Source organism: Barbus barbus (assembly GCF_936440315.1).
Source record: "Barbus barbus genome assembly, chromosome: 15".
Taxonomy (NCBI): Eukaryota; Metazoa; Chordata; class Actinopteri; order Cypriniformes; family Cyprinidae; genus Barbus; species Barbus barbus.
This window is the reverse complement of record NC_136743.1, coordinates 13,569,200-13,584,435: the sequence shown is the minus strand read 5'-3', so window position 1 is coordinate 13,584,435 and position 15,236 is coordinate 13,569,200. Positions and strand designations below refer to the sequence as shown.

Below are 15,236 nucleotides of genomic sequence, written 5' to 3'. Positions count from 1 at the left end.
CCACATTCTGCATGCATTACAAAGTCCTGGCTGCGGAGGAAGCGGGTACGGGTACTTGACTGGCCTGCCTGCAGTCCCGACCTGTCTCCAATAGAGAATGTGTGGCGCATTTTGAAGCGCAAAATGCGACAACGAAGACCCCGTACTGTTGCCCACCTTAAGACTTGTTTGCAGGAAGAATGGGACAAAATTACTCCTGAAACACTTCATCACTTGGTGTCTTCAGTCCCTAAACGTCTTTTAAGTGTTGTGAAAAGGAATGGCAACATTACAAAGTGGTAAATGCTTTACTGTTCCAACTTTTTTTGAAATGTGTTGCAAGAACCAAAATTGGAATATGTTTATTTTGAAAAAAAACAAAATTCATGAGGAACACATTAAATAATGTGCTGTTGTATTGTTTTCAATGTAACACAGGTCAAAGATAATTTAACAAAGTACTGTTTTCAGTTTGATTTTAATTTAACATACCGTCCCAAATTTTTCTGATTTGGGGTTGTATTAAAATAGGTCCGTTTGTCACTTTTACTGCAGTTGGTGAGTAGTCTGCAACACAGAAAACGGAAAATTATGCTCTAGATGTCACACTAAGTCTGACTAACAGGAAACTAAAGTAGATCAAATCTACCTCAATGTGATTTAAATGAGAGCGAATGCATTGATTTCATAGCGGTGAAATGACGCCCCCTATCGTGCAACTTTGACACTGTCATGACATCTGAACCCACAGTTTTGAGAACACAGAGACCCTGGACATTAACAGCTGATTGAGCACGCATGTTCTCTGCGCGTGATCAGAGGGCAGTGCACACAGGCAGGGCTGCTCTGGGACAAAAAAAAGGCCCTGGCATTTTGGCCCAGACCGGCCCACTACATACGATCAAAATACTACCCATCTTTGCATGCTCTTGAATATGTATACCAGCTCCTATTCCATAAAAGCACTAAAGCCATATAATAATAGGTAGGAAAGAGTGAGAGTTGACACATTAAAAACTTCTAAAAAGTGTAATTTATTAATATAATAAAACTATAATCCACACTGATGAATCCTAAAACTATAGGCCTATATAGTTATGACATCCTGTGTATGTGCCTGTGTGTTTGAGGGAGAAAGGGAAGAGATATGATAAATTGTTGATCAGATGATCACTGTTTCCCATAGTATAGCATTAAATAAACTGTAGACTTACTTAGTCAAATTTGTTAACTCCTTGGATGAACCTATAAAAGCATAAGAAGGCTGTGTGTGTGTGTAGTGTAGTGTAGTGTATAGTGCAGTGGTGTATAAAGTACCCAAAAGCCATACTCAAGTAAAAGTACAGGTATCTTACCAAAAAATGACTTTGGTAGAAGTTGAAGTCTTCGTTTTGAATATTACTTGAGTAAAAGTCTGAAAGTGTATGATATTGTACTTGAGTACGAAAAGTATTTTTAAAAATCTTAAACGTACTTCAGTATTGAAAGTAAAAGTACAAGTAAATGCAAAATGGAAAAGAAGCAAATAAATATATATATAAATATTCATACAGCTTTAGTAGCAAGATTGTGTTCAGTTTGAACTCTTTCTTCCATTTTGTATTTTTGGGTAAGAATAAGAAGTACTTCATCCGGTACTTTGTGTCTTTCATTCCAACATAAGAAAACATTTCTGCATCTGAAATAGCATTTAGATGTATTTATTTACACAGTTTAATGTATCTCACAGGGGACATGGATGCATTTAAACTGCAGTTACAGATGCATGAATGGGCCTATTGTTGTGTTTTTAACATAAAACATCGAATACTGATATTTCAAATAATTTAAAACATGAAAACAATAGTGTGATGGTCTGGGGCTGTTTTGCTGCTTCAGGACCTGGAAGACTTGCTGTGATAAATGGAAGCATGAATTCAGCTGTCTACCAAAAAATCCTGAAGGACAATGTCCGGCCATCTGTTCGTGACCTCAAGCTGAAGCGAACTTAGGTTCTGCAGCAGGACAATGATCCAAAACACACCAGCAAATCCACCTCTGAATGGCTGCAGAAAAACAAAAGACTTTGGAGTGGCCTAGTCAAAGTCCTGACCTGAATCCTATTGAGATGCTGTGGCATGACCTTAAAAAGGCAGTTCATGCTCGAAAACCCTCCAATGTGGCTGAATTACAACAATTCAGCCAAGATGAGTGGGCCAAAATTCCTCCACAGCGCTGTAACAGACTCATCGCAAGTTATCGCAAACGCTTGATTGCAGTTGTTGCTGCTAAGGGTGGCCCAACCAGTTATTAGGTTTAGGGGGCAATCACTTTTTCACACAGGGCCATGTGGGTTTGGATTTTGTTTTCCCTTCATTCAAAAACTGCATGTTGTGTTTACTTGTGTTATCTTTGATTAATATTTAAATTAGTTTGATGATCTGAAACATTAAAGTGTGACAAACATGAAAAAAAAAATCAGGACGGGGGCCAACACTTTTTCACACCACTGTATGTGCAAGCCAGAGAACATTTGAGTTTAAAGTTCAAAGTAAAGTGGTCTTGCCACTTAATGTGTTTTGACTGAAATGTGTATTGTTTGGATTGAAATAATTGTTTTTCCAAATTCTCTAGGCATGATTGTTTATATTTCCAGTTCTGGTTTCAATTTAAAAATTAAAATCTATATTTACAATTAAGTAATTGTGTTCTTATTTTTAGATCATCTAGTGTGACAACTTACCCGCCGATGGGGCAAATTGTCACAAGTGCACATTCTCTATTCAACAGTCTACAACTCCGTAATGAGATAAGATATGAAAATGTGATGAATACAACATATGTGCCCAAGACTTCCTTCTTTCATTTGGTATGACATTTATACCATTGTGATGTATGGTGCTCAGTAAATGTTAGACAGTGTGAAAAGTGTGACAACATACCCCGCTCTCCCCCTTCTGTAACGAAGTATTACATCGTTACAGTACACCAAAGTGTGTGTGTGTGTGTGTGTGTGTGTGTGTATGAGAAGATGTATAGGCCCGGCCCAAAAAGTATGTCGGCCCAGCGGGAAAATGCCCGGTCTGCCAGATGGCCAGTCCGCCCCTGTACACAGGTAAACATTCACTTCTGAGTGATCAGGCAATATCTTGATTAAAACCCCATAAGACTGGGAATGTTTCTTCTGGCATCTTACGATCATGTTAAATTCGTTAACAGTAATTAATTCATTAATTACACTAACAATTTTTCAGCATTTAATATATACATATAATGATAATTTAACATTAGGAAACTTGATCAAACATTATTTATTAATTAACATTTTAATAGGTTTCTTCGATTTTTTGCTGTTATAATAATAATAATACAATCATTGTTAATTATAATTTCATAATACCAAAAGCATTAAAGAGATATTTCACTCAAAAATGAAAATATTGTCATAATTTACTAATCCTTATGTCATTCCAAAATTATATGACTTTCTTTCTGTGAAACATGAAAGAAGAAATTTTGAAGTGTTTTTGTTGATATAATGAAAGTCAAAAGGGTCCAGTGTTATTTTGGATCCCATTGACTTTCATTGTATGGTCATAAAAGTTAAAATATTCTACAAAATATATTATTTTGTGTTTTACAGAAAAATTATATGTCTGTTGGTTTAAAATGACATGAGGGCGAGTAAACAATGACTGACTTTTCATGTTTGCCTGAATCAACTTTGGTGTTTGATTCAACTTGATTCAGTGTTCCAGTTTATTCTATTTCCCTTAATCAGCCTATTCCCCTACTGTACGTATTACCTTTTGAGATATATTTTAACGTGTTACCTGGCAGACATTGACAAAAATCTGATGTGTGAATGTGATGAGCTGTGATTAAAAAGAAACGCTTGGCCTCCACCCAAGATAAAGTGCAGGTGGTCCAACGCTATGGTACAGTGCATTCCCATAGGGTCAGGCTTTCCCTTGCGCACACTTGGCTCTAAGTCAAAAACCTTTAATAGTAACCCCAATGTGAAAGCCCTCCCCTCCCCGCTTCCCTCACACCCAGGATCCTCTCTCATGACTAAATAATGGGCCCTTGTCTATAGCTATAGAGTTGTATGTACATATGTTTAAACCGTATTATCTGTATTTGAACGTGTTTAATGTTAACTGTTTACACCAAGGGTCTGAGGGTAACGCAATTTCAATTCTCTGTATGTATGTGCTGTACATGTGGAAGAATTGACAATAAAGCAGACTTGACTTGACTTGACTTGGCATTCTGCAAATTAAGGGAAGACGGGTCGAGTTGAATGTCTGGTAGTAAAGCAGACCTGTTGGTTCTCAGAAGGATAGTGCGAGAGGGTCTGATGAATCTGTGCTAAGCCATACATCACATGTCACTATGCCATGTTAAGCATGTCTTCAAAAGTATCAGGTCCACACATAGAATATCCTCACTCACACATTTTTTTTTTTTAAAGCTCTATGATCTGTGGAACACACACAAAAATATTTATAGCATAAAGTGAGTGAATAAAAGTGAATGGTAACCACAACTGTCAAGCAAGAGTTTTCTGTGAATAACAAAAACAAAAAACTATCAATATGGCTTTAGAGGACTTAGAACTTTTTTTTTGGTCTGTTTGAGCTTGCCGGCCACTGGAGAATCCTAAAAAAAGAATCCGTAAATGCAGCTTTTTACAAAGAAGCAGTACAACTGTTTGAAAATAAAAAGAAATGTTTCCCGAGCACCAAATCAGCATATTGGAATGATTTGTGAAGGATCATGTGATACTGAAGACTTAAGTTATTACAGATAGCCACCAGAGGGAAGCACTAACCACTTCTGAGAGAATCGAGAATGTTTGCTCCTTCATCCATCAGGTCAAGATCAAACATAGGCCTATATCAGACTTATTGTGATAATCAGTAATAAAACTGACTCTAATTTTGATTTATTTTATTATAATGATGACGATTACAACATAGCCTAGGCTACTAGTAGATCACAGCATTACTGTAATGCAAATAAGGACAGTAACTGCATTAATTAACAATAAACAGTACAATAAATAATTCTCATTCTCAAAAATAATCGTCAGAGTGCTTAATGTAATTATCAGGAATAATTATTTTGGATAATTAGGATGTCTGTGGAATTATATTATGAAACAGTTACATTTTTGTGATATAAAATCACCCCTTCTGACACCCAGCACAAACAGCAGTGAGAGGAACAAGTAAACTGTGTCAGTAAGAGGTGTTGTGCTCTGATGTAGACTACTACACTCAGTAGATTCTCTGAATTATCCTCATGCAAAACCTGTTTTCATCAAAGCTCCGCCCCGAACAACGCCGCGATGACAAGTAGTACCACAGCTAACTCGTTTTCATTAAATAAGGTCACATCTTAAGGATCTTTTTTAATTTCTGTATACATTGTCATTCAGTTATGTGTTAATAGAACAACTAACAAGAAACTAGCACGTTTGTGTTGTGTTCTTCTTTCTACGCCCTGCGCATTTGGCGGGAACGGCGCATGAATATCTAGAGTAAGGGAGGTGAATAACAATCCGTAGTATTAAAACTCGCGGGAGCAGCTGTTCGAAATCTTGCAGTAAATGACGAGCATCCGCTTCGGTGCTGCAGTCGCAGAAGTGCGGAGGTAGAGCGACCCACTCCCACTTTGGACTTACTTTCACCTGATACTTCACACTGACATCTGACCATATTGTCTGTTTTCATTCAGTTTTACTACAGCTACGGTAAGTCTTTCTGGATTATGATTTATTCTCATTTTGGACGTTTTTTATCTTTTATAGAACTCTTGGTCTTTTGGACCATAAAATCAAAACTATATTCTTAAATATTTTAAGTTTACACGATAAGTGTTCTGTATTACTTAATACGTAACACCTTCAGTACTGTGTTTGTAAGACAACTGTACTGCACTGAAGTTTAGGCTTGAGATGAATCACTAGTTGTGCAACATTTAAAGGGGCGAGTTTTTAACCATAGTGTATTCTTCACAGGCATACACCATGCCGCTGAATTCAAGTATGGCGAGTAAAAATTACGATTACGACTACGACGACTACCAGCCCTATTTCTATTTCGACAACGAGGAGGATTTCTATAACCACCAGCACGGACAGCCACCGGCGCCCAGTGAGGATATATGGAAGAAATTTGAACTGCTCCCCACACCGCCGCTCTCCCCGAGCCGGCGTCCCTCGCTGTCAGACCCCTTCCCCTCCACAGCCGACCAGCTGGAAATGGTGTCGGAGTTTCTCGGGGACGACGTGGTCAACCACAGTTTTATTTGCGACGCGGACTACTCCCAGTCTTTTCTGAAGTCTATTATCATCCAGGACTGTATGTGGAGTGGTTTCTCCGCCGCGGCTAAACTGGAGAAGGTGGTGTCGGAGAGATTAGCGTCGCTCCAGGCGGCGAGGAAAGAGTCCAGGAGCGACTCTGTGGACGGCTGTCGGTCCAGCCCTAACACCAGTTACCTTCAGGACATGAGCACCCCTGCCTCACAGTGCATTGACCCATCTGTAGTGTTTCCTTTCCCGCTGACTGACAGCTCAAAGCCGTGTAAACAGCCATCTTCCACAACACTGCCTCTGGATACTCCTCCAAACAGTGGGAGCAGCAGCAGCAGTGACAGCGATTCCGGTGAGTACTAAATGTGCGCGTTTGACTGGTCAGCTTACACTTTTAGATGGGTTTCGATTTATAAACTGTAATTATTGCTGCTTATTGGGTTTTCTCTTTAACAATGTAAGAAGGTGTGGTGGTTAAAGCGTTATTACTGGATCGCGTAAATATGCACGTTATTCCACGCAAAGTTGTCTAGTATGAACAAGCAGAGCGGTAAACTGACATTTTGTTTGCTTTTTACCCCAAACAGATGACGAAGAGGAGGAGGAAATCGATGTTGTTACGGTGGAAAAGAGAAAGTACGTGAGAAAGCCTGACGCAAACTCTACGCATCAAAGCCCCGTCGTCCTCAAGCGGTGTCACGTTAATATTCACCAACACAATTACGCCGCGCAGCCATCCACGCGGAGCGAGCAACCTGCTGTCAAGCGGATTAAATTCGAGAGTCACATCCGGGTGTTTAAACAAATGAACCACAACCGTAAATGCGCGAGTCCCAGGACGTCGGACTGTGAGGATAACGACAAACGCAGGACTCATAACGTGCTCGAGCGGCAGCGGCGGAACGAGCTCAAACTCAGTTTCTTCGCGCTGAGAGACGTGATCCCTGAAGTGGCCAACAACGAGAAAGCTGCCAAAGTGGTGATCCTCAAGAAGGCGACGGAGTGCATAGCGACCATGCAAGAAGATGAACAAAAACTCATCTCACTTAAGGAGCACTTAAGGAGGAAATGTGAACATTTGAAACGGAGACTTGAGCAGTTAAGCAGCTCTTAGGTTGCTTGGACTTAATTTATGGACGGAACTTGTTTTAAGCATTCTTGTATGCTTATGTCAAGTCAATACAACTCTCAAGGGTGTAGTAGTGAGCAATCTGACATTGATTTATACAATTACACTGCCTCAATTTGAACATAATGGAGGTTTAAGTTTATTTGTATTTAATTTTATTTTTTAGTAATGAAATGGTCTGCGGTTCCATTTACTGTTGGCCTTAACTTAATGTTTTGTTTTTGTAAGTTTTGTACATATTGCACATATGTATTCAAGATGCTGTTGATTTCTGAATCGTCAAATGCATTTCTCTATAAAACTGTGTTTTTGGCTAATCCTGTATTGTGGACTTGTTACTTTTGCCCATTTCATGATGACTTCAAAGCCTTCAATTAGGTAATCCATTAAGAAGATACAGTCATACACACATTTGATGTTTAATGGATTTGGCATATTTTCAGTCTATGTAAGACTCTCTGTTTTACATAACTTACCTTGACAATGAAATCATCTGTTTGTAACTTTACGATGACTAATGCTTGTCAGAATAACTTTCTCTATTCACAAGCATCAAAGCCAGTGCCTTACATAAAGCTACTTATGCTGAATCCCACATATACACATTGATTTTGTTGTCACTGACTGTATATAATCTTGGTTACACAGATTTGAGTAAGCAAAGTTTACAGTGGGCTTTGTTTTAGTTAACTGCATGTTCTACAAGAAAATAAAGCTGAGCGTCTAATTCTGAGAGTACCTAATGAGAGTAATTGGCATTTAACTTTCTAAGAAGAGCTCCGATGCACCTGCTGCACAAACAAATGTCTCCTACCCTTCAGTGGAGCAGTTTTGAAGACCATACCGGAACAGGGAATCTCATAAGAAAACCATCTCATTTTAACTGACAAGTGCCATGTTTGTGAAAAATGGGTATTTAAGGGTTCAGTAGATGGCACACTCCTTTTCCTCCTAGTTTTAACTTCTTTTAATTTTCTCTTATTTTTGTCCTGCTAACTGGATGTCAGAAGATTAATAAACTACTGGATGGATGAGGGCAAAATCACAGACTAAATATGTGATGTGTGCCATTTGCACACATGCTTAAACCTTATCTGTTCACCTTTTTAATACTCTTATGGTACATGACTTAAACATTAAAACATGCTCCAGTTTTTCAGGCATCCTCAAATAAACCACTTATACCCGTGGAGCATAAATATCCAGAGGTAAATACTGTCATGTTATTTGATGGTTTGCCTAATCAGACATGCTAGGGTGTATTCTCATCACAATAATTTCTAGCAAATACATTATGATTATTACATTCTTTAAGACAGGTAAGTGTCTTTATGACCAACCTTGGACCCATGTAGATCAAAACTCAAAGAAGTTGAAGAGTCCTGAATAAGTGGCATCTACCACAGACAGCATCTGCTTGTCTGAGACAGGCTGTCATTTAGGGAAAAAGTTTTAAGTGTCAAACACTATGATATTTACAGTCATTGTAAGGATGATAATGAAGCTAAACAGACTATATAGGATAAAAATTACGAGCCACAAGTTAATTTCTTATTGTTTTATGGAGTAATAGATGGAGTTGTCGCGAGGTGACGTCAAGTCCTGATCTGACTCTATGCAAAGCGCCCCACGATGCGCGCGTGCAGCTGAGCACATGGAGGAGAGAGCAGAGAGGACGCACAGTTAGCAGCCTGGCTAATGTAGCCTGTGGGTCGCAAAATATTGGCAAATGAAGAACATTTCAGATCTGGAAAGTGGACTGACTTGCCTAAGGCGTCCTACATGGTAAGATTCTTATCCATCGTTGCGTTTAAGGTGTATCCAGTAGTTGTGAAACATCTTAGCTTTAGCTAAACAGTGTGCTCATGTTTTGTGCCACAGGTGCAGGGATTTAATTCCGTTTATAAGCAGTAATCAATATCGATTACTCGAAACACTTCATTGTAAACCATTATTAAGTTTTATTATTAAAATTTTTATTATTATGCATTCATTTGGGCAATGGACTTTGCACGTTTATGAGCAGTGATTTGTCGTTGTGTTTTGTCAGAGCTTTTCCTTTTGATTTAATGCCACATCATATTGACATTTGCAGTTTTCTATTAACTTTTTATGTAGGCGTGACATTAATGTTACTGATACAGTTTTTATGTTACATATAGAAAACATTCATTTGATGACAACTTTAAAGACTTTGTATAGAGTTTGTCTAGAGTTTGTCTTTGTACAGTGCACTCTCTACTTTTTTTGTAAAAAGAAACATAATTTGCTAAAAGGTTACAATGGTATCCTGCCAAAATTTGAGGTTTTTCTTTTATGTGCATATTTTATAAATTTGTTAATTTTGCAGAAAGCAGATCCATTTATACATTTTAAAGTATGATGCATTAAATGTACCATTAAATGTATTTGCCAGAAAAGAGCCATACAAATTTGGGTCAAGTTTGTAGATTTATTCTGTCTTAATTTGAAGGTTTTGTCATTGTCACTATGTAAGTAGTGCCTGTCTTCCCTCGGTACAGTGTGTTGATGGAGTTCATAAATTATTTTCTAAGGCACTCAGTCTATCATTGGAGTTAGGACTACCCTGTAAGAGATTTATGATCTGGAGGCCGGTGGTGGACGGTCATGAGGAGGTTCTCTCTACCATTAAATGTCAAATTAAGTCACACAGTCTTCATGATCCTATCAAGTATGGAATCTTGTACAAAAATGAATGGGAGAAAGTATAATCCTACATATGCAAATAATACAGTGACTGTAGGACTGGCGTTCCAAACCTGTATGCGTTTCTTTCTTCTGTGGAACACAACATTTTTGTCCATCCAGTAAAAGTCAATAGGGTGCTGTGTTGTTTTGGACCCCATTGTCTTTCATTGGGACAAAAGCGTTTTAAACATTTTTCAAAGTATCTTCTTCTGTGTTTTGCAGAAGAAAGTCGTACAAGGACAAGAGAGTGAAGTAGAGTAAATGCCATAATTTTTATTTTTGTGTCAGCCTTCCCTTCCATTGGTCCTGTTGTGTCCCTGAAGCACTGCTGACACTTCTAAACGTGCATCTCATCACTATTTCAGGAGCATTGTGCGGATCTGTAAATTAAAAGGAACATACTTGCCTGTATATAGCTGTTCCATACCTTCAACGTGTCCCTTGAGAGCAGAACTAACTCAATCAGATAGCTTAGATTTCAATCTGTTACATTGCGGTTGAACGGTCACTATGATTAAGTGGTCCACGCATGGGCCCCCTTTTCAGTGCAATGGAAATTTTCAGTTTAGGATCATCTGTGTTGACCTGAGGTCTGGTGGATATCTGACCATATTTACAGGGAATATGGCGCAGCTCCCTCAAGACAGTTGACATATCATTTGTCTCTCATATAAATTCTATACTGCTGACTTCATGAAGCATGGATTCAGATGCACCTGGGGAGATGTAGCAGCTGGTGGAGCATACAGAAATAATTGCTGCAGCAACATGGCTGAATTAGTTTTGATAAGATGAGCACGAATGTTGAACTGGATGCTTTGGATGGCACTTTGTTGAAGTTAATGATCCAGAAACAGAGCTGGCTGGTTTTTCTCCCATATGGGAACACAAGGTAGTGTTTGGTGGGTAAGGCATCACTTTTCTATCTGATCCCATTATATAGCTTCGTTTATGGATTTTCAGAAGTTGAATGGGCATTATTGTGATATAGAGGTTTGCATAAGCTGAAGCCCAAACCTTGTCTGGAACTGACTAGTATTGAGTGTTCCAGATATTTAAATATTTAAGAGCTAAATGGCTTTTATTTGATGACAAAATACAGAATGATTAAGTAAATATAGATACTGTGAATATAAAGGTACATCTCAAAAAATTTGAATATTGTGAAAAAGTAAAATTTTTTCTTGTAAATTATTTTAAAAAGTGAAAATTTCATATATTTTAAATTCATTACAATGTAAAGTAAAACATTTCAAAAGTTTTTTTTTTTTTTTAATTTTGATGATTAGAGCTTACAGCTCATGAAAGTCAAAAATCAGTATCTCAAAAATCAGTATTTGAGTTTCAATTAATGACCATCCCTACAGTATAAATTCCGGGTATCTCTTGTTCTTTGAAACCACAATAATGGGGAAGGCTGCTGACTTGGCAATGATCCAGAAGATGAACATTGACACCCTCCACAAAGAGGGTAAGTCACAGAGGGTCATTACTGAAAGATGTGGCTGTATACAGAGTGCTGTATCAAAGCATATTAAATGCAAAGTTGACTGGAAGGAAGAATTTGGGTAGGAAAAGGTGCACAAGCAACAGGGATGACCTCAAGCTTGAGAATACTGTCAAGCAAAGCTGATTCAAACACTTGGGAGAGTGAGTGGACTGAAGCTGGAGTCAGTGTATCAAGAGTCACCACGCTCGGACGTCTTCAGGAAAAGAGCTACCAAGCCACTTCTGAACCAGAGACAACATCAGAAGCGTCTTACCTGGGCTGTGGTGAAAAAGAACTGGACTGTTGCTCAGTGGTCCAAAGTCCTCCTTTCAGATGAAAGTAAATTTTGCATTTCATTTGGAAATCAAGGTCCCAGAGTTTGGAGGAAGAGTTGAGAGGCACCGAATCCATTTTGCTTGAAGTCCAGTGTGAAGTTTCCACAGTCAGTGATGATTTGGGCTGCCATGTCATCTGCTGGTGTTGGTCCACTGTGTTTTCTGAAGTCCACAGTCAACGCGGCCATCTACCAGGAAATTTTAGAGCACTTCATGCTTCCTTCTGCTGACAAGCTTTATGGAGATGCTGATTTCATTTTCCAGCAGGACTTGGCACCTGCCCACACTGCCAAAGGTACCAAAAGCTGGTTCAGTGAGCATGGTGTTATTGTGCTTGATTGGCCAGCAAACTCGCCTGACCTGAACCTGTCAAGAGGAAGATGAGAGACACCAGACCCAACAATGCAGATGACCTGAAGGCCGCTATCAAAGCAACCTGGGCTTCCATTACACCTGAGCAGTGCCACAGGCTGATTGCCTCCATGCCACGCCGCATTGATGCAGTAATTCATGCAAAAGGAGGCCCAACCAAGTATTGAGTGCAAGACTGACATTTCTGTTTAAAATATCCTTTTTTTTTATTGATCTTATGTAATATTAAAATTTTCTGAGACACTGAATTTTGGGTTTTCATTATCTGCAAGCCATAATCATCAAAATTTCAAGAAATAAAGGCTTGAAATATTTCACTGTGTAATGAATCTATATAATATATGGGTTTCATTTTCTGAAATGAGTGACAAAAAATATTGACCTTTTTCATGATATTAAATTTTTTTAAAATGTACCTGTAGATACTGTCATTCTAGTACTTCTGCTGTTACTGTTTTGTACAGTAAGAATTGCCAAACCATAGTCAGTAATATTGCTGTGAAATATTTACTTATTGGATATTTTAGTGAATAATTTCATTTAGAATGCCATTTATTACAGCAGAATAGTTATGAATATGTATTTTAAATTACAAGTAACAATTTCGGGTTCATTTAGAATCAGATATAACCAAGAATTGATTCACAATTCAGTGAGGGTGTTCAGTAAAAGCTATAAATATCGCCGAAGTAGTATTAATCGAATGCGATAGTCATGCGCATCTCATCAGTAAAGCCGGTTCTGTGGTTAGTAATAAATCTCCATCACCTGCTTTCAGATGGAGCAGCATTTACTAATTCAGATGGATATATACTGCTGATCACAGATTCATGCTTCACTGAGAAATACGCATGACAATCGGAACTTCTGCCTAATCGCGATTTATCACCTTTGAGATTTAATTTCGATTAATTCTGCAGCCCTACTCCGAAGTCTTTTCTGACTCCCTAAAAAGAACCAATGTCATGTTCATGACCATTTCACTTGCAGTATGGAAGTGAATGGTCTTTATGGTCAAATATTAATACCAAACCCAAAACGGAGTAGGTGAAAAACAGTATGTGAACAGCGTAGTATGTACGAATTCACAGTATTGATTACACAGTAGATAGAAAGTCCCCAGATGACCTACTATTTCCAGTGAGATTCTGAAGTGGTATCTGATGGACACTTTACTATCCCACAGGGCCACGGGAGAGGATTTGTGAATGGCAGTGAAGCAACTGATGCTAGTAGGTCACATGACAATGACAACTTGATGAATGTAGTACGTCCAGATTACATTTACAATACACACATTCTTACTATATAGAACATACTACTTCACATACAAAGTAATTAAGTAAAAGTACCCTCTCAGAGAGTCTGCATTTCTAGACGCAGCCTCACTTTTTTTATTTCCGCCCTCAGTGATTAAAGCCAGAAACATGATTCTTACAGGCGCGGCTGTACAGTGCTTTGCTCTGACTCATAGATGGTGTACAATGTTTTTCATTGTTAAAGATTAATACATTTTTTCCTTTTGCATAAATTTCAAACTCATCACAGTTCATTTAAAAAATGGTTCAACTTCATATTTTATCAGACAGCAGACATCTATTGTTGCATCATTATAGAAACATTCTGTTCATCTGTAGTGAAAGTCAGACTGCGGTTAGGATGGTCACTCAACCAAAGCCTGAACTCATGTTCTCTTTCATTTACATAACCAGACACTGTGTATTTGTCTCAATAACAAAACCCAGAGAAATCTTTATTTAAACTCTCTGCCCCTGCGGAGTGACTGAGTTGTAATTGCCTGTTGCGGTCTGTCCATTTTTGGCTCTCAGCACTGAGCCTTTAAATGTTGAGCGTGAGGCCGACATGGTGCTAATGTCATTGAGTCTCATCCTGTCCTTCTCGCACTGGGGGTCATCCGGGGCACTGGAAGCCTCCCAAATACTAAGAGAAGCAGCTCTGCTCTCTCTCTCTCTCTGTCTGTGATACTGCAGTATGCATTGGCTCTTTAGGGATTGATATGAAACTTAATCTTCGGTAGCAGCTTCTATAAGAGGCTGTGATATTTAGCCAAGTGCTCAGCTGTTATGTGTTATGTGGTTTTTAAAAGATGTCCGAGACTGGAGTTATCCTATCCTATTGCTCTCGCTCACCCATCACCTAGTTCTGTGGATCTCAACTGGTTGGTCATGACCCAAAATGACCCAAAATGGGTCACAAATCTGAGTTAACTGAGAAATAAAATTTAGCTAAACATAAAAGTAAATGGGCTTATCAACCTATAAAAAGATTGTCACTGACATAGTTATTTCAAGCCTTTTTAAAAGGTGATGTCATGTTTGCTCCACAAAAATACCAAATGGATTTGAAAATATAATAATGGTTTCCTTAAGGGTTTCCCAAAAACTCCTATGAACTCTTTTGCCTCACCCATATCATTCAGACAAACCTATGACTGGCTTACTTACAGTTGTCTTTGCACAGTAAACCAAGATAGAAGGAAGTATTACACATCTGACCTTTAGTTATTGTTGTAAATGCTTTACACTCACATCAATACATTGCTCTGCCATAAACGTGATGGCTGTATTGCATTTTAGCTTGTTGTGAAAATATAGGTGATCAAACTAGCTCTTGATGTTAATGCTGAAGCATTCCTTGAAGGCAGGAAGTGATCAGATGGCAAATATTTTATCTCCCAGCCTTTTTACGAGGATTTTATGGATCAGATGGCAATTCCTAGAGTCCAGGTTTGCTCGTCATGGCTGACTGAAGCAATAGCTGTGGTGAAGAGAGCGGCCTTCTCTTTCATGTTATGGGAACGATTAGTTGAGGACTCAATGACTTGGGCTCTTCCGCACAAGCTCTTTGTGTCCCCAGGGAGGCTTGAATTGCTCTAGCCGGCCCATGTAAAGGAGAGGAGATAGC

General features: G+C 38.6%; 1 protein-coding gene and 1 long non-coding RNA gene across 4 annotated transcripts in view; both read left to right on the top strand.

Moving 5' to 3' along the window:
• Positions 1 to 5,500: 5,500 nt before the first annotated feature.
• Positions 5,501 to 8,143, top strand: LOC306880894 (transcriptional regulator Myc-B-like). Its single transcript, XM_079434700.1, has 3 exons — positions 5,501 to 5,716; positions 5,984 to 6,629; positions 6,865 to 8,143. The coding sequence occupies exons 2-3, from the start codon at positions 5,993 to 5,995 to the stop codon at positions 7,389 to 7,391; spliced, it is 1,164 nt and encodes a 387-aa protein (XP_079290826.1). The 5' UTR covers positions 5,501 to 5,716; positions 5,984 to 5,992; the 3' UTR covers positions 7,392 to 8,143.
• Positions 8,144 to 9,030: 887 nt separating this feature from the next.
• LOC306881345 overlaps positions 9,031 to 15,236 on the top strand; it is a 73,485-nt gene continuing 67,279 nt past the window's right edge. For 2 of the 3 annotated variants that reach the window (XR_013785143.1, XR_013785144.1), the window contains exon 1: positions 9,036 to 9,191. This is a non-coding gene — a long non-coding RNA (uncharacterized lncRNA). Of the gene's footprint in view, positions 9,192 to 15,236 lie in introns of all 3 variants that reach the window. The other variant, XR_013785142.1, reaches the window with a different exon arrangement.